The sequence below is a fragment of the Pecten maximus genome, chromosome 3 (genome assembly GCF_902652985.1).
Source record: "Pecten maximus chromosome 3, xPecMax1.1, whole genome shotgun sequence".
NCBI lineage: Eukaryota > Metazoa > Mollusca > Bivalvia > Pectinida > Pectinidae > Pecten > Pecten maximus.
This window is the reverse complement of record NC_047017.1, coordinates 8,273,118-8,293,725: the sequence shown is the minus strand read 5'-3', so window position 1 is coordinate 8,293,725 and position 20,608 is coordinate 8,273,118. Positions and strand designations below refer to the sequence as shown.

The following is a 20,608-nucleotide window of genomic DNA, read 5'->3' as shown; positions in this document are numbered from 1 at the left end:
TGACCTTCATTCAATGTCACAGGGACCAAACAGGCTAAAATCTTTAAACGACTTCTTCTCAATAACCAAGAGTCCCAGGGAGTTGATATTGGGTTTGTAGCATGCTGCGGTAAAGGGCTACCAAATTTGTTCAAATGAATGACCTTGACCTTCATTCAAGGTCACAGGAGTCAAAAAGGCTAAAATCTTGAAACGACTTCTTCTCAATAACCAAGAGTCCCATGGAGTTAATATTGGGTCTGTAGCATGCTGGGGTAAAGGGCTACCAAGTTTGTTCAAATGAATGACCCTGACTCGCATTCAAGGTCACGTCGATCAAGTATGCTTAAATCTTTGAATGACTTTTAGTGAAAAGCCAAAGTGCAGAGAGACATTATTATATTGGTCCTGTAGCATGCTTTCAAATAACTGCAGGATCCATATATGAAAAGATCACTGCATTGCAGGTGAGCGATTTGGGCCCATTGGGCCCTTGTTTATACTTTTTCAGTACAAATTTCCTACTTTTTTAGTACTATTTTCCTACTTTTCTAGTACTTTTTTCCTACTTTTCCACTACTTTTTCAGTACTAATTTCCTACCTTATTGGTACTTTTTTCCTACTTTTTCAGTCCTAATTTCCTTCTTTTCAATACCATTTTCCTACTTTTTTGATACTTTTTCAGTACAGATTTCCTACTTTTTTAGTACTATTTTCCTACTTTTCTAGTACTTTTTTCCTACTTTTCCACTACTTTTTCAGTACTAATTTCCTACCTTATTGGTACTTTTTTCCTACTTTTTCAGTACTAATTTCCTGCTTTTTCTGTACCATTTTCATACTTTTTTTGTACTTTTGTACTTTTTTTGTACTTTATGGACTTCCCTGTAAAAGTACTAAAAAAGTATAAAAGCACAAAAAAAGTACACCATCAATTTGGCCCTGTGCACTTTATACTATTATTGTACTTTTAATGTACTTTTTCTGTACTATATTTGTGCTTTTTCTGTACTTAATGAAAACAATAAAATGTTCTAAAGGTATACTTTTGTTAGACTTTTTTTGTACTTTAGTACTTTTTTTGACTCAATTTGGAACCGTGTTGGAATATCGGTTCCAAATTGAGTCAAAAAAAGCATACTTTTTCTATGCTTTTTTAGTACTTTTTTCCCATACTTTTTTTGTACTTTATTTCGGTGTGGGTTGAGCTACAGATCTTGATAATGTCTCCGGTCTTGAGTAAAAATAATGAGCAAAATTTATAGATATTCAATGGGACTTTAGACTATATTGTATAAATTTGTTATTTTCTAACATTTTATATTGACTAGCGATACACAGTTAACATTTCTATACAAACACTGTTAAAATAAGCTAGAGAATTATTAAACACAATTTCATCCAATGGCACAGTCTCCCGGTAACCAAGGCAACATCTGTTGATAGATCACGAGCTGGCTTTGATGAACTTGCAGACCTTTTCATGGGCTCTCTGGCAGGATTCCTTGAAATGACCTTGACGAAAAAATAACTTCAAGCTAATTTTCATTCTATTCAATTTTTGAACCCACACATTTTGTTAAATGTTTGACCAAAAAACCAAGGGTCAAATAAACACCAATTTTTGTATTATTATTTTGCTTTCGTTTTATTTTTTTGTATTAGTTTTGCCTATGATACAACTAATAATACAAATAAATCCATCAAACTTTGATAAAGACAAGTTCTTTCTTTAAGTAACCTGAATAAAGAAGACAAACATTCCCTCCAATTTTTCTGTCTACTGTCTACATTGAGTCAAACCTTTATTAAACTTTATTTCCTACTCGGATAAATACAGAAAATGTTTGACCTTGAGGTCATTAGAAAAACATCTAGAGAAAATCTAAAGTGTATCCAACAATTTTTTCAGTCAGTGATATGTACTTTGAGAAAACAAAACACTACTGCCTCACCTGGGAGATGGAAAAAGCCGTGCGTCACCCCCTTAACACAGAATGTCTGTGAGCGGATACCTGCTTTCTTCAACTTTTCGTGGTATGCTGCAAAAAAGATATAAAACAATGTGATTGAATTGATAGACTCTCAAACCACAAACTGATCAGGTTTTTCTCTAATATATGACAATTGTCATATTTATCTGCAAATAAGCCACTGCCAACGAATAAAACTCCGCCTACAAATATGTCACTGCCAACAAGTCCCTACCCAACATAATTCATTGCCCAAAAATAAGCTACTGTCCACAAATAACTCACTGCCCACAAAAAAAACACTACCAACAAATCATTTTGAAATACTGAGCTAATAATAATAAGCCCTCCCTAAACTTTTACACTAAGGAAGGGTGCTTATTTGTGGATAAATATGGTACCTACCCAGTGATTGGTCTGGTACTGAAATCTATATAGCTAGAACCAATCATATGGCTATCCACACCACCTTGTCATTACATATATAAAAGGTAACTATGTTCAAAGTGGGACCCTTGGACATTGAAGATGGCCCTAGCCTGTTTGTGATGATAAAATCCAGTTAATATCACTTACCATAGCCGGCATCTCTAAGAACATCAAACTCTGCCAGGATGATCATTGCAGGCGGCAGACAGTTGAACTTTTCATTTAGAATAGGCGAGGCTAGAACTGTTTCCTTCTTACTATCATCTATATAGTTTTTGGAAAACCTAAAAACAAAAAACAATTTGGATAGTACAATACCCAGTCATTCTAGTTCAGAAAAAATTCAATATGCATTAGCTTTGTTGTGGGACAAAGTGCAAACACAAGAATACAAGACCCTGTTACTGATTCAGAACATCATAATAAATCGTACATAAATGTAAATACAGTGGAACCTCTATAAACCGAACATGTGTGGGACATGGATATTTGTTCGGTTTACAGAGGGTTTAATTCGGTTTGGAGAAGTTGATCGAAATGACTGGTCAAATTCCGGATATAATTGGTCGGATGATGTTTTGCTAAAATGTACCCGATTACCAACCGGCACGTACATACATGTACGTAGACAATTTGGTTTGTTTGAATAATGGGAATATTATGAAAGTTAATCAATGTAGAAAGGCAAATGACTATAACTGCAGTTTTAAACAGTATTTGTACATGTACAACTACACTTTATGATCGACCTACATTTTGTTACATCCGGTGAAGTTTCGTCAAGTGGATAGGGCCGATATGGAATATTTTACACATCGAATAATATGGAAGAGTGTGAAGATGTTTTGTTTCAATATCAATTACAATTGATCAGTTGATACTTGTCGTATTTCAGACATCGGTTTTGTCTTAGAAAACATCGGACACAGGCTTCATTTACGACCATGCAAAAACAACCCCCTTTGGGCCTCATTTAAATTAGATGCGAAACTCAGGCTTCTAGCTCTACTAACATTGAGAAGATAAACAAACTTCCGTGCTTCAATGAAGTGTGGCATTGGTTCATAATTGTCGTGTTGATTATACACTAGGCCTACCGTCATAATAACCCCTTGGGGTATATATTGGATACCTGTACAAATCACCTACATGTATACGTAGGCCCAGAGACAATTAGGCTTCACACAATACCCGTCACAGGTGTTGTTTCACGGCTGACTGGCCTGACCTCATGTCATGATCTTAATTTTAATACTATAATAATGAAGGACCAATTCCGTACAAAGACAATTCGTTCGGTATGCAGAGGTTTTCGGTTTTTAGAAGGTTCAGTTTTAGGAAGTTGCACTGTATTATGTTAGAATAGCATTGTACCTCAAAATTAGGCTAAGAGTATAATTTTGACCTTTTCAAATGGATCCACCTATTTCTTAACTTTCTCTTGTTTAAAGAATAATAAACTATCAAATACAAGAACAAACTCATGAATGTTGCTGTATCAAATTACATATATAAATATATCCATGTATATTATAGAGTATTACCTACACAGTGGGTTCTCGTAACAAATATCAAACTTATAACAAGAGGCCCAGGGGCCTTAACGGTCATCTGACTCTAAATTAAAACCCTTATATTATTGTAGTATGCATTCTCTGTAGCAAGTATATAGTGGCACTGTTGTCCATGGTGGCCATCTTGGATTTCTGACCGACCCAATAAATAATAACACTTGGTCTGGACCATCTAAGGATAATTTCTGGTAAGTAAGAGCTGAATCTCACCGGTGGAATTTGAGAAGAAGTTTGAAATAGGTGTTGTTCATGAAAACCATGATTGCGCAATCATGTTACAAAATGGCCGTCATTGCTGCCATGTCAAAGTTTTTACGAGGCCGAAAAAAACAACAACACTTAGTTTGCCCTCCTTCCTAAACATTCTCACAAATTTCCAGCTCAATGACACCAGTGGAACTGGAGAATAAGTTTAAAATGTGTTTTTTAAGATTGCGGATATGGTGGCCATCTTGGATTTCAGACCAATCTAAAAAATAACAACACTTGGTCGGGATCATCTCAGGAACAATTCAGGCAAGTTTCAGCCCAACAGCACTGGTGGAACTTGAGAAGAAGTTTAAAATGTGTTTTTCAAGATGGCGGCTACGGCGGCCATCTTGGATTTCGGACCGACCCGAAAAATAACAACACTTGGTCGCAATCATATCAGGATCATTTCAGGCAAGTTTCAGCTCAATAGCACTGTTGGAACTTGAGAAGAATTTTAAAATGTATTTTTCAAGATGGCGGCTATGGCGGCCATCTTGGATTTTGGACCGACCTGAAAAATAACAACACTTGGTCAGGATCATATCAGGATCATTTCTGGCAAGTTTCAGCCCAACAGCACTGGTGGAACTTGAGAAGAAGTTTAAAATGTGTTTTTCAAGATGGCGGCTATGGCGGCCATCTTGGATTTCGGACCGACCCAAAAAATAACAACACTTGGTCGGGATCATCTCAGGATCATTTCTGGCAAGTTTCAGCTCAATAGCACTGGTGGAACTTGAGAAGAAGTTTAAAATGTGTTTTTCAAGATGGCGGCTATGGCGGCCATCTTGGAATTCGGACCGACCCGAAAAATAACAACACTTTGTCGGGATCATCTCAGGATCATTTCTGGCAAGTTTCAGCCCAACAGCACTGGTGGAACTTGAGATGAAGTTTAAAATGTGTTTTTCAAGATGGCGGCTATGGCGGCCATCTTGGATTTCGGACCGACCCAAAAAATAACAACACTTGGTCGGGTTCATCTCAGGATCATTTCTGGCAAGTTTCAGCTCAATAGCACTGGTGGAACTTGAGAAGAAGTTTAAAATGTGTTTTTCAAGATGGCGGCTATGGCGGCCATCTTGGATTTCGGACCGACCCAAAAAATAACAACACTTGGTCGGGATCATCTCAGGATCATTTCTGGCAAGTTTCAGCCTAGCAGCACTGGTGGAACTTGAGAAGAAGTTTAAAATGTGTTTTTCAAGATGGCGGCTACGGCGGCCATCTTGGATTTCAGACTGACCCGAAAAATAACAACACTTGGTCGGGATCATCTCAGGAACAATTCAGGCAAGTTTCAGCCAAACAGCACTGGTGGAACTTGAGAAGAATTTTAAAATGTATTTTTCAAGATGGCGGCTATGGCGGCCATCTTGGATTTTGGACCGACCTGAAAAATAACAACACTTGGTCAGGATCATATCAGGATCATTTCTGGCAAGTTTCAGCCCAACAGCACTGGTGGAACTTGAGAAGAAGTTTAAAATGTGTTTTTCAAGATGGCGGCTATGGCGGCCATCTTGGATTTCGGACCGACCCAAAAAATAACAACACTTGGTCGGGATCATCTCAGGATCATTTCTGGCAAGTTTCAGCTCAATAGCACTGGTGGAACTTGAGAAGAAGTTTAAAATGTGTTTTTCAAGATGGCGGCTATGGCGGCCATCTTGGAATTCGGACCGACCCGAAAAATAACAACACTTGGTCGGGATCATCTCAGGATCATTTCTGGCAAGTTTCAGCCCAACAGCACTGGTGGAACTTGAGAAGAAGTTTAAAATGTGTTTTCAAAATGGCAGCTATGGCGGCCATCTTGGATTTCAGACTGACCCGAAAAATAACAACACTTGGTCAGGACCATCTCAGGATCATTTCAGGCAAGTTTCAGCTTAATCCCACTGGTGGAACTTGAGAAGAAGATTGAAATGTGAAAAGTTTACGCACGGCGCACGGCGCACGACGAAGGATGAAGCATGATGACTATATATAGGTCATCCTGACCCTTCGGGTCAGATGACCTAAAAAGCCTATTTCAAATAAGAAATAAATATTTTACTTCACATTCTTTTAAAGAAAGCTCCAGATACATTGTACCTCAAACCTGCTTTTCTTCTTTTCTCTTTTTTCAAATATTTCCTTTAAAAGTTAATTGCAAAACATCTTGATACAGAAACACTGATTTTGACCATTTATATCACTGACTTTATAAGTGACCCTTTGTATCACTGACCTTGACCATTTATACTATTGACTTCGACCCTTTGTACTTTGCCCTTGACCTAGCTAACACTATTGACCTTGACCTTTAGTACTACTGACCTTGACAGTTTAAATCACTGATCTAGACCCTTCACACTATTGACCTTGACACTTTATATTAGTGACATTGACCCTTTATATTACTGACCTTGACTCCTTATAATATTGACCTTGAACTTTTATACTATTGATGTTGACCCTTTATACTATTGTCCTTGACCCCTTATATTATTGACCTTGAACTTTTATACTATTGATGATAACCCTTTATACTATTGTCCTTGACCCCTTCCACTTTTGGTCTTGACCATAAACACTCTTGACATTGAGCCTTAATTCTCTTGTACTTGACCCTTTATATAACTTACTCTGACTATTCATCACCGACCTTGACCCTTTATATCACTGACCTTGACCCTTTATAACATAATTCACCTACTTACCATTGAGTCATCTCTTTTGAAAGTCCAGGGAAATTTTCAAATTCCTCCTGAGATGCATACTGCCTCCTGTAGTCAACATTGGGGTATATTAGAATCTGGAAGAAAAAACAAACAAAAACACTCTTTAATTATAGGTTTTATGGCCTGGAAATGACTTCATTCTACAACACCTCACCCAAATATCACAAAATGTTTTACTGAACATTTTCAGTTCAAAAATAAAACTTGTTTTTTTAACAAGAGGTCCAATGGGCTTGTATCACTCACCTGCTTCTCATGCAACTTCAAAGATGATCAAGAGCTGATTACCACCTTACTCAAATAAAGAGTTTATAAGTTTATTCATTTAAACAAATTTTGCAGCACTTAATTCCCCGATACCAAAGGCACAGCTGTGACCTTGAAAGTGGATCAAGATTATCTGTTTGAACAAGCTAAGGTAGCCCTTTATCCCAGCATGCTACTGGCACAATATCCTGACACTAGACTTCTTCATAATTGAGAGAAAGTTGTTTAAAGACACCTGATACATTGAAAGTAGGTCAAGGTCATTCATTTGAACAAATTGATAGCCCTTTATCCCAAAATGCTTCTGGCCTAATATCATGACCTTCAGGTAGGTGAAAATTCTTAAGTGAAAAATATGCTGAAAATGTAAATCTAAAGCACTTAATTGGGAAGGACAGTTGGATATATAAGAAAGAACAGCATCATCTAATTGGAGAGAATAGTAATTATACAAGCTTGGATTGCTGTTTGTTTTCTCTCTTCTTTTCCACATGAACAGCCTAGTTCATATTCAAGCAGTGTTTCCTTGTAATTGTAGCAGCTGGTGAATTCCTAATACTGGACATCATATAGATGGCCCACTGTATACTATCAGGGGTTTTGAGGAGAAGTGTCTCATACAAAGAACTACCAGCAGTTTATTAACTCTGATTTCCTGAGCAGGGATTGAACCACAAACCTCATGACCTTCACCAAAGGTTGCCTGGGGCTGACACTCTTGATAAGAAGGAGTTTCAACCAGGACTGGAGATATACATGTACCAGTCATGCTTAAAAGAAATCTTTGATCTACTTTATAACATTAACTATTTGTGTGTATTTCTTTCGTGGTTTGAAGCTTTCAAATTATTGCATGGTTACAATTTTTGTGGTTAGTCCATATACAATAATATAACAATAATACATACAACAATATTTGTTGTGCATCTTTATATCTATATTCATGTTTCCATAGCAACCATGAAAGCAACGAAAGTATATACACAACAAATTTTTCATTTTTCATGCTATACTTAAGAATATCAGAGATTAAGATAGCAATATTGTTATTTCTTGTGTATTGTCCATGGGTTATACAATTTATAACATTAAAAAATGCTTTCTATGGCTATCTGATGGATTGGGCTATCAGATGAAGCGGGCTATCTGATGAAGCGGGCTATCTAATGAAGCAGGCTATCTGATGAAGCGAGCTATCTTAACAAAATATTTCCCAAAAAACATAAAAATTGCGGGCTATACAATACTTGTCAAATGCAAGTTACCTTTTTGTCCTTTCCTGTTATTATCAGGTACATGTACCGATATTGCTGTTTACATCCGAAATAGGAATTGTATCAAGTAAAAACAACTGACAAGTATATCTAGAAATATGTTTATTTACACTGTGTGTCGAAATAATACAGGTCAACTGTGAGAGCTGAACACAGGGATTCCCCCGATAGTGAACTGGTATCGCGCTGGCATTATATACTGTTATCCGGTTACCTACAGACTTTAGATTGTAAAACCATTAATTCAGCTGATGTATGCAATCTAACGAAGCAGGCAATACACAGGAAATCACTGTATTTGGTTTACTGAATATTAATTGTCTTTTAAAGAGAGAACAGAAATGAGAATACATGCAAGGACTGATGAAGAGGAAAGACAAGCTCCACCCCTGGTAAGTTTATAATCCACCACCTGGTCACATTGTTACCTGGTAATCAATGTCGCTCCGGAGTTGTTGCGACACCACGGCCGCCAGTCTACCCCCAGCACTGTGACCTCCGACCCCAATTGTACTGTCATTGACTGCGCCTACGAAACAGAAAACATGCAGATGAGATAATGACCTACCTGGTAATTAACAACCGAATGTAGCTGATGAGCGACGGTGGCAGCAAGTTGTCCCCCGGCACTGTCCCCGCCCACACCCACCGTACTGTTGTTGACAGCACCTGTTACAGTTAAAAAGTCTTGTGTTAAGATTTACAACAAAAACATCTTTACAAAGCATATCAGCATCAACAGTAGACAAGAATGTTTCTAAAGGAGGGTTATATTTTCAGATTTTTCTGAGCATAGATCCTTGTGGATTGAATTGACCATAACGCATTCAACATTATTTTGAAATTGAACATAACTTTGCACCATTGTGCATTGAATCACAGGAAAATTTGAACAAAAAAACAAACAGTATTGCAAAAATTTAGAGGTATATGTGCTCATACAGATATACCCCCACCCCTTCACAAAGTGCTCAAGTGAGATTTTTGACCTTCAAGCTGGACTGATGATCACCCAAATCTAATTACAAGGTATATTGCAGACATATAAGTTTAACAATGAATATGATCATAAAAATACAATATTTCAATCAATGCCTCTGCTAGGTCTCAAACCCAAGACCTCTGGCTGTGTAGTCTTACGCTCAACCTATCAATCTATATAGAACGTTTCCCTCGCCAAGCGGTATATCGCAGCTAGTATTTACCAGGGGCTACACCCTCCAGCAAAGAGCTAATCTTGGAGTTTTAATTGTTCAAGCAATGCTTTCACAAGTAAAGCTAAGCCCCTGCATCAGCACAAGCATTACTAAAGCAACAGAAATCTTAATTAATTAAATTCATTTTTATGCCTCCACTAAGGATCGAAACCAGGACCACTGTTGGCTTTCTAGTCCTGTGCTCAACCAATCGAGTTAAAGAGGTTTACTCCAGCCAAGTGGTATATCATGGCTAGTATTTATCAGTTAAATTTGCATGTGAACATGTTTTCCAATATATAAATAAATGTTGTAGTGGCTGGATTCTAACCAAGGAGAGCTAGATCTGTCGACACCTCCAACTGGCAAGGGAGTTTATTTGTTGAAAATCAATAAATATTTACAAATTCTCTCTGAAATGCCAGCAAAATCATTAATGTGCATTACAATACAACAGTCGACATCATCACAAGTGTTTGAATTATTAATGAAAATATTATCAAAACCTAATATTACATCAAGCAGGAAATTGAGTGGAAATTAAATTATTCCTTTTTTTATACATCGTTCAATTTTTCAAATGCATTTTGCTCTACAATAAAACTTAATTGTCCTTTTTTTCAGATAAAAAATTACAAGAATCCTGTATAAAAAGGCTGGGTTGATTTTAAACTTTTTGCATTACATGGATTTGAATTTTGAACACCATTAAATGTAGGTTTCCGTTTTAATATATTTTTTTTTACCTAATAATGATTTATTCATGGGATACCCGGGTTTCCGTTTTAATATATTTTTTTTTACCTAATAGTGATTTATTCATGGATACCCAGCGGACCACACACTTAGCATCGTCATTGCTCGCGGGAAATAGGTGTTCTGGTCCGAGTCTGTATTCCACGTTGACGACCACACATGGGGCGTCTCTGTAAAACAAAATTACACATGAATATATCTCTGTATACAATGTTACATCTGACTAACATTAATCTACATAAAGGTATATTGAATTTAATGATGTATCTGGCATTAAAATGCAGGAATTAATATCACTGCTGCATATTCGTGGGGTGTCATTAAAAAGTCATGAAAAAATTTAATGAACTTTAAAATTTGTTTCAACATCAATTTATTACCCCATAAAATAAACTTTGACTGTGAACATTGACTCCTGTACACTGATACCTGGTATATATTTATTGAAAGTCGGTCAAAGATCTCCAGCTGTATGTTCGAGCAGATCTGAGCTAAAAATGTTTTACTGATTATTGCAATTCAAGGAACTTCTTCAATTTAAGATAAGCTTAACTTATATTTCATTTGCATAAAATATTTCAAAAGCAACTTTTATATCACAGATTTAGTTCCTTCCTTTCTTGTCTTGCTGACATTCTGTCATCTAGCTTATTTAAGCATTGAACTACTTTCTGTTTGAAGTTATGGGCTGATGAATGCCAACTGGACAACTGAACAGCCTTTTCAACAGCCATCTTTCGTTATCACCAACGAGACAATTATGACATCACAATAATAATGACATCATGATAAAGGTTTGGAAGTTATGGACTTATGTATAAATCATGACTTAACCAGGTAATATCATGATACGAAGCATAATTATATATATAATGTTCATATGTTGTAAACCCAGTACGTATTGTATAAACTGTTAGTAATGGGATATAAATTGTAGACTCATCGAACTCCTACAAATGATGATGATAGCTTAAAATCCTTTTTTTTAATATTTATGTCTCAAGCATTTTTTTTTTTTTTTATTCTTGGGTATAATTTGAACTCTCTGACCCAACAACCACCACCGCCAACTGTACACCACTTCAGATCAGATAAGCAAAACTCCTAGATCTGCATGATGCTGAAAATTCGAGCTAAATCCGGTCCATCACACAAATCTAATCTCTGGGTTCTACATTAGTATCCACAACAGACACAATCTATAACACATCTCGATCTTTAGTCCATCGTCAAGCCGACTGGAATTCATCAATATCATATGGCAATCCAATGTTCTTCTGTTGGAGTAGTCACCTGGGGGACAAACAGCCTGGCTTACAACAAGGGATGTGTGAATCTGTTTTTATAGTGTTATGTTGTGTGAATATTTATACATTGTATATACATAAATCACACATTTTTTATACATGGGAGTTTTGTGGGAGAGAGCAAGTTCAGGCCTATAACATAGATTTTGAAGGTAGGAATTGTATTCGACTAAATGTGGTAACCATATTTTGTAAATCTCGATGAATCTACGCTGGTTACTAGAAAATTTTACAAAATTATGCTTCAAGATGGACAAGGCCTCAGTTTCAATATCACTTTCATTAAAAATTTCAATAGTAAAACATAACAGAATTTAAGGAAAATTCCTTTTCTTTGAATTTTCCTCTTTAAACTCATTAATGCTTTAAATTCCCATTGAATATGTACATGTTAAGTTCAGGAACTTCCTGAATTAAATATAAGTTTGAGGAGACTCGTACTCTATGTTATGTACATAAGGCCATAAAAGTTTACTCTACAAATTGTACTCGAGACATGATACTTGGGACTTTCCTAATCGTGGTGGGAAATCTATCACTGGTAAATCATGTAAATACTTAAAATAATATTCATATACACACAAGTAGGTATATAATTATATACAATCTGAATTCATGCCTGCATAGCTTAATTTGTTCGTAAAAGTTTCTCATGGGAATTACATAAAATCTACTTAATTAAGCATGACGGTATGAAAGTTCACGTCTACCTGTTAAGACACCTATTGTTACACCTGAAACTCATTAAATTTCGATAGTTTGAGCAGAGTGAATTGGACAGAAATTATTTTCCCATAGGTGGCGAGTTTCTCATCAGTAGCATATATATAGTAGTTAGTAATTTTACCTGAATCTCATTAAATTTCAATAGTTTGAGCAGAGTGAATTGGACAGAAATTATTTTCCCATAGGTGGCGAGTTTCTCATCAGTAGCATATATATAGTAGTTAGTAATTTTACCTGAAACTCATTAAATTTCAATAGTTTGAGCAGAGTGAATTGGACAGAAATTATTTTCCCGTAGATGGCGAGTTTCTCATAGGTAGCATGGTAGTTAGTAATGCACGTGCAGGTTGTCTTATTAGGTGTCATTCAGCGAGGGCAGACCAGAGGCGACACACATGTTTTAACCGAGACCAAGACTTTTTTTGTATTTTTTTACTAGATGCTGCTTCATTTCGAAATGGTTCGACAGGACCTGTAGTATGGGGTTAAGGGTAATTATATGTTAGTCAGGGAACGGATAGATATGATGTTGAGGATGCTGATGGTGATGAATGTGTCGATGTGTACCTATCTCTTTATTGTCAATAAATACATGTAAATCTATTCATACAGGTGTTGAGTTTTTCTTGTGAGAAAATGATGCAGTAAATAAAGAAAAGTTGTTTACTGTCACAGGTAAATAGTATGAACCTGTAGCTCGAGAGCCGAGACAAATGAAAACATTAGAAGGACCACCAAGATGTCCTTGAGCAGTGGTCTGTAACCGAACACCAAAAAAAACAAAACCTTTGACTTGAATCTTAACTCATTCTTCGAGACATGATAGAATTTGCTTGAGTCTAGCTATCATGACCCGTGCCAACTGTCAATTACTTGTTCAGGGTACATACAGATCGGATCAAACAATATTAAAGGCCTTACATGTAGGTAATTAAATTTGTCAAGGACTTTTTCATATAAAGTAATCAGACATTTCACATTACCATGGTGATTGTAATGTCTGCCATTTTTCAGGCTAATTAAGTTTCATGCCTTCATTTGCCAATATCCAGACACCATGCAATGTCACCTTTTAATACAAGGACGAAAGACTTTAAAAAAAAGATTTTCTGTTCCAATTTGGATTGGAGATATTGACATCTCTCCTATTCATTTCCATGTAATTACAGTCAAGCTACAATGACCACCTGTCTATAACGACCCCTGCTGTAATATCACTGTATATAACGACCCCCTGCTGTAATGACCACTGTATATTAACGACCCCTGCTGTAATGACCACTGTATATAACGACCCCCTGCTGTAATGACCACTGTATATTAAATGACCACTGTATATTAAACGACCCCTGCTGTAATGACCACTGTATATAACGGCCCCTGCGGTATATATAATGACCACTGTATATAACGACCCCTGCTGTATAATGACCACTGTTTATAACGACCTCCTGCCTAGAACAACAATTTTGAAAAATGTCTGTCAAGCATATTGCATCACATATTCAACAATTTTTTCTAGGTCACAGGCACTTAACTTTCAAGGTCAAAAGTAAATTCAAGGCTTTTCAATTCAACATAGCATTTAATACTCAAGGGTGTTGAATTGCACTTAACTGTTCACAGGGGTCACTCTGTGGCGGGATTTTGAGATTTTTGCTGTTTTTGCTGAATATCTCATTAAAATGATCAGAATGTGCCTTGTAATTATACAAGTGTGTATAAATGGAACTAAGATCCCATCCACTTTCTCCAAAACCAGGAAACTCCCCAGATTATTACCCAGAATTCCTGTGTTCAGTATCATAGTACATACATCCATTTATTGTGCATGCAGTATCAATGCAATTTATCAGCAAAACATTGTAGTTAGTGATCCTCTTTGTGAGAAGATGTCTGGACGAGAACTATTATATCAAATTATTTAAATGACATTGTGCAGTAAATCTTCAAGTAAAATTGCTACTGTCAGCTCGAGGTATTAAGGCTTTTGTTTTTTTACTGCCAGCTTTAAGTATAGGCCTTTGTCAGGATACATCCGATAACGAGTAGGTAAAGAAATGCACATCCAGCCTACAGCCATGATTTGATCATAATGTTTAAATACCAACATGACTCAGACAGTTTGTAAACTTCAGCTTGTGAAAGTTACGCATTGTTCAGCAAACATTAACAGTCATCATTCAAAAAGGTTTTAGATATTACTACAGGTATATATATATATACCACCTAAATAATTATGTACTCTTTACAGAAAAAGACACAAGGTCTGACTGATACTGAAATAAATTTTACAGATCATTTTGGTAAAAGGCTTGATTTTGGAAATGTTATGTTTTTAACTGGCTAATTATATATATAATTATATCTGACATTTTCTTACCCAAATTTCATGTTGTCCACAGCTTGTGTGAATAAAATGAGTATATGTTACGTTGTTAAGCTCAGACCCAGATAATTACGATGACAGTTGTGTTTACAGACTTGTTTAAAGACTTTTTAAACTGAATGTCTTTCTCAATTTTTCAAATTTTGACCCATTGAATGCAAGTTACATCTTCTTTTTTTTCAAATGAAGCGTTTCAATGATTCTTCAAGCAAATATATATATTTCAGAGCAAATAATAACCATATCATATTTTGAGTTATTTATTTATATTGTCAAGTTTTCATTTGAATCTTGATTCTTGACTTTTAGATATGGATAATAAAGTAAAGTTCTTTATCAATTCAATTCATCCTAGGTAAATTTACACAGTAGCCAGCAAAGAGATTCATTTCTGTTTAGTTATGACATTGAGATTCATTTCTGTTTCGTTACGGTGACCTTGAGATTAATTTCTAATTAGTTTTAATTAGGATGACCTTGAGATTTACTTCTGTCATGGTGACCTTGAGATTTACTTCTGTCATGGTGACCTTGAGATTTACTTCTGTTATGGTGACCTTGAGATTTACTTCTGTTATGGTGACCTTGAGATTTACTTCTGTTATGGTGACCTTGAGATTTACTTCTGTTAGGGTGACCTTGAGATTTACTTCTGTTAGGGTGACCTTGGGATTCATTCATGTCTACTTATGATGACCCTAAGAATCTATTATAGGTAGTTATGGTGACCTTGAGATTTATTTCTGCTTATAGCTATGATGACATTGAGGTTAGTTCTATTTAGTTTCATGGTGACCTTCCTATTTCAATATATTAAGTATGTTTACAGTGTATTACAATGTATTTGGAATGTTTTCCGCGGTGGCCGAGTAGTTAAGGTGTCCTGACACTTTATCACTAGCTCTCCATCTCTGGGTTGCGAGTTCGAAACCTACGTGGGGCAGTTGCCAGGTACTGACCATAGGCCAGTGGTTTTTCTCCGGGTACTCCGGCTTTCCTCCACCTCCAAAACCTGGCACGTCCTTAAATGACCCCGGCAGTTAATAGGATGTTAATAAACAAAAACAAACCAAACCAATGGAATGTTTTCTGTGTATTTTAATGTATCTAGTATGTTAACACTGTATCATAATGTATGTAGCATATTTATAGTACTGTATATTTCAATATATTAAGTATATTTACAGTATATTACAATGTATCTACCTTGAGAACAGCTTACAGATGACATCACAAGTTTGCCTGGAGCCGACCACATTACCGCCTCCATGGAAAAACACAAATATGGATGGAGCTACTACTAGACTGCAGTTCTTAGATTTATATACTGTCACAGGAATACCATCTGAAACAGAAACAAGGATTCTGTATAACTATTAGATACTTGATCAAAGCTCACAGGAATACCATCTGTAACAGAAACAAGGATTATATTAGATACTAGATCAGAGCTCACAGGAATACCATCTGTAACAGAAACAAGGATTCTATAACTATTAGATACTAGATCAGAGCTCACAGGAATACCATCTGTAACAGAAACAAGGATTCTATATAACTATTAGATACTAGATCAGAGCTCACAGGAATACCATCTGTAACAGAAACAAGGATTATATTAGATACTAGATCAGAGCTCACAGGAATACCATCTGTAACAGAAACAAGGATTCTATAACTATTAGATACTAGATCAGAGCTCACAGGAATATCATCTGTAACAGAAACAAGGATTCTGTATAACCATTAGATACTAGATCAGAGCTATATACTGTCACAGGAATACCATCTGTAACAGAAACAAGGATTCTGTATAACTATTAGATACTAGATCAAAGCTCACAGGAATACCATCTGTAACAGAAACAAGGATTCTGTATAACCATTAGATACTAGATCAGAGCTATATACTGTCACAGGAATACCATCTGTAACAGAAACAAGGATTCTGTATAACTATTAGATACTAGATCAGAGCTCACAGGAATACCATCTGTAACAGAAACAAGGATTTTGTATAATTAACACATACACTATACTAGATCAGATCATTACAATCCTGCCCTGCAGCTGCTAGCTAGGGACATACAAAATTTTACCTACTAGCCCTGCCTCCATTGCATGATTTGTAAGAAGCAACTGAATTTGACTCTCCTCTCTAAATACTATATACTGTAAACGTACATATTTTAGCAGAAATTTTATTTTAGCGCTTTTCGCGCTGGAAGCCTTGCGCTAAATTACGATTGCGCTAATTACTTTTTGTACGTTCCATTTCTATAGAAAGTTCTGTGGATGCACTAATTCATCATTGCGCTAACTGGCTGAAATCTGCAAATGCGCTAAAATTTGATGGCGCTAAAATAAGTACGTTTACAGTATATGTTGGTATACTAAGTACTTCCTAATGTCTCCCTTTACACTACCTGACTTTAGACCTGTAGTTGAGCGTTCACCCTTGTGATGAAGGCCTTGGATACTGTCCCCTACTGGAGATATATCAGAGACTATAAAAATTGTACTTTATGCTCCTTCTTTAAGCATAGCAGTTTGGGCTTGGTATGACTGCATGGTTCGCTCGTATAATGTGACTGGGTGAGGTGTCCTGCTAGGTGTCTTCAGCAGTATGTTTCAGTGAGGTAGCACTATAACGTCAGCGTCAGTTCCATGCTATCATGATGTGACAGTGAAAACATTAACTATAGCCCCTCTATCTCCCAAATCACACAGTCTCAACATTCATATCACACACACGAGAGGACATCCTTAAATGGCCATACAAGTAGCATGTTGGAAGGATGTTAAACAATAAACCAAACACCATTGAGAACTACTGATACATTATATTGTATCATTATCAATATTTTTATTAATGAGTTTAACATTCCCTAGCTACTACAGCCTTTCAGTGGACTAGTCCATTGTGAAGTCGGCTTAACGTAACTCACATCCACGACACTAGTACTAATACTACACACTGCTTTAACATGTGAATGTATACGTACTTCAAACCTAAACAAGTAACAATTATTACCAACCTCACCAGCAACCAGTGTCCAAATTAAACACACAGCTCACCACAGGAAAACCCATTAAAAGGATAACACCCCCCTCCCCCCTCCTCTCCCTTCTCTTTCCCCTTCCTCCTTCCCCCCTCACCCTCCCTCTCCCCTCCCTCCTCCTTTCTCCTCCTCCTTTCTCCTCCCCTCCCCTTCCCCCTCTTCCTTTTCCCTCCTCCTTCCCCCTCCTCCTTCCCCTTCCCCCTCCTCCTCCCCTCCTCCTCCCCACCTCCTTCCCATCCCCCCCTCCTCCTTCTCCCCCTCTTCCTTCCCCCTTCCCCTCCTCCTCCCCCCACCTCCTTCCCACCCCCTCCTCCTGAACATCTCAATTCCGTGTTCAATTGAGCGATGATGTTCAGAACATGTGAGCGCAGCAGCTTAATGTTCTCACTGAATGTAGACGTGTCAAAAGGCATTTGTCTCATCGGAGTGATGTCAATCAACGTCATCCTCTAATGTTGGCATACCACCTAGTGAGGGTGGGGATGGGGTGAGGGCAGTATAGATGTGGGCGTCTAATCTACTGAGGTTTGGGCAATTGATTTAGGTATATATGATAAACCTGGTGGTGAGGCAGATGATGTTGGTTTACCTCATGATCCCCTGGGGAAGCAGTTGTAGTGGGCATCTCCCCTGGAGGGGGTGGGGTAGTTGATGTGGTCATCTCACATAGTACACTTGATGGGCGCAGACAATGTGGTAATATCATGATCACCTAGTGGGGGTGTGTGTGTGGGGGGTGTCGATGTGGGTATATCATGATCACCTGGGGGCGGGGGTGGGGGAGGGGTGTCAATGTGGGTATATCATGATCACCTGGGGGGGTTGTCAATGTGGTAATATCATGATCACCTGGGGGGGGATGTCAATGTGGTAATATCATGATCACCTGGGGGTGGGGTGGGGGTGTCAATGTGGTAATATCATGATCACCTGGGGGGTGGGGTGGGGGTGTCAATGTGGTAGTATCATGATCACCTTGGGGTGGGGGTGTCAATGTGGGTATATCATGATCGCCTGGGGGTGGGGTTGGGGGTGTCAATGTGGGTATATCATGATCACCTGGGGGGGGGGGGGGGGTGTCAATGTGGGTATATCATGATCACCTGGTAGGGGTGTCAATGTGGTAATATCATGATCACCTGGGGGGATGTCGATGTGGTAATATCATGATCACCTGGGGGGATGTCAATGTGGTAATATCCTGATCAGCTGATGGAGGCAGTTGAATCGTGAATCGGGTATATAAGTATCACCTGTGGGAGGAGGGGAGCAGTTGACGCGGTTATATACGATCACCTGTTGTGGGGGGGGGGGGGGGGTATTTTATATGGTATATCATAATCACCTTGTTGGTGGGGAGTTGATGTTAGCATTTCATGATCACCTGGTCGGGGCACGGAATACGGAACAGCTCACATATAAAACATGTTTGACAACAAAACTCTCCACTATTTGTGTAAGCATCGTACTGCAGCTGGTTCTCTCATTCCATGCCTAGCATACACATGCATATATGCCAGTAAAGAAGATAAATGTGGTACTTCAATATATGTATCTCTTATTTATTTATTTAACTTATGTCATAAGACTGCAGATGCAGAACATTCCGTTCCAAGACCGTGAGGTTGTTTTTAATACTGTGCATATAAACGGCCCCGCCCCCCTTCACGATCTCCCGTCGGCAAAATGGAACATTCCGAAGACGATATAATGTGTGGATGCATTATATCTAAACATATTAGTTACAGATGAGATAAACACTTACCTGGGACATATGGTGAAGGAACGTTAAACTCCTTCTCCGATCCGTCAAATTCGATCTCGCCAGCAAATTTTTTGGTCACTTGCAAATTAATATCTCTCGCCGCTTCTACGGACGGTGCGTTCGGGTACGACCCAAACCCAGCCTCGGCTCGTAGTTTAAAATAACTCAGGGTCTCATCGTGGAATTTATACTTCTGTTTAAGTTCTTCAAGATCTGCCATGGCTCCAATTTGCCTCTAGTTAGCTTTAAAACCTGTCAAATCCGTGCACACTGCATCCGATTATCACTGATCTAACGACTATCTCGGCAGCCATGCAGACCAACTTCCGTTTTGTTTACAAGTCGGCCTATTCCATTTCGTGTTTGTAGGGATGAGAAAGTATAACGTCAAAAAATACGGACGGAAGGCTAAACCAATAAGGTCTATTAATAGGTTAGCTGCTTGTAGTACGTGTTGCGAGGAACCCAATATTAGCTGCCAAGTGTTACAATGTAGGGAGATATATAGGTATGGGACGATAGATTCAGTAAGCCCAGTTTAAACTTTGAGGGGGCCTTTAGGCTAGATTATAGTACAACGTTAATGTGTCGAGAAAGTTGACAAGACTGCGCCAACGTTAACGACGCCGTTAAATTACAAATATATATATGCATAAGGCCCTATATGGTACATAACATGATGAGATATGCTATATCACTGAATATAGATAAATAACTTTCCCGGGATATCTATTGAAAAATTGCAATACTCAGTCCACAGGTAACTTCGAATTCACGGAGACGACAGCCCGGAAGCGACATAACGACAATGCGACAACGCGATAACTGAACATGTCGCTATTTATATGGCAATAACTTAAGTTAGATGTAGTCAACTCGACATAACTTTTGTCGAGAAAGTGACACTTATTACAACAAGTATAGGGGTCTAT

The 20,608-nt window shown here is 37.7% G+C and overlaps 1 protein-coding gene across 2 annotated transcripts; it reads right to left on the bottom strand.

The window, feature by feature from the left end:
- Positions 1-1,189: 1,189 nt before the first annotated feature.
- Positions 1,190-20,040, bottom strand: LOC117323082 (AB hydrolase superfamily protein C1039.03-like). Of its 2 annotated transcripts, none has more exons than XM_033878088.1 (8): positions 19,677-20,040; positions 16,056-16,194; positions 10,476-10,597; positions 9,044-9,144; positions 6,914-7,008; positions 2,530-2,666; positions 1,936-2,022; positions 1,190-1,495 (listed from the first exon to the last, which is right to left on the bottom strand). In XM_033878088.1, the coding sequence occupies exons 1-8, from the start codon at positions 19,894-19,896 to the stop codon at positions 1,428-1,430; spliced, it is 969 nt and encodes a 322-aa protein (XP_033733979.1). In that variant the 5' UTR covers positions 19,897-20,040; the 3' UTR covers positions 1,190-1,427. The 2 variants fall into 2 exon arrangements, with proteins under 2 accessions (XP_033733979.1, XP_033733980.1); XM_033878089.1 differs by lacking the exon at positions 9,044-9,144 and adding an exon at positions 8,904-9,004.
- Between the last annotated feature and the right edge of the window lie 568 nt (positions 20,041-20,608).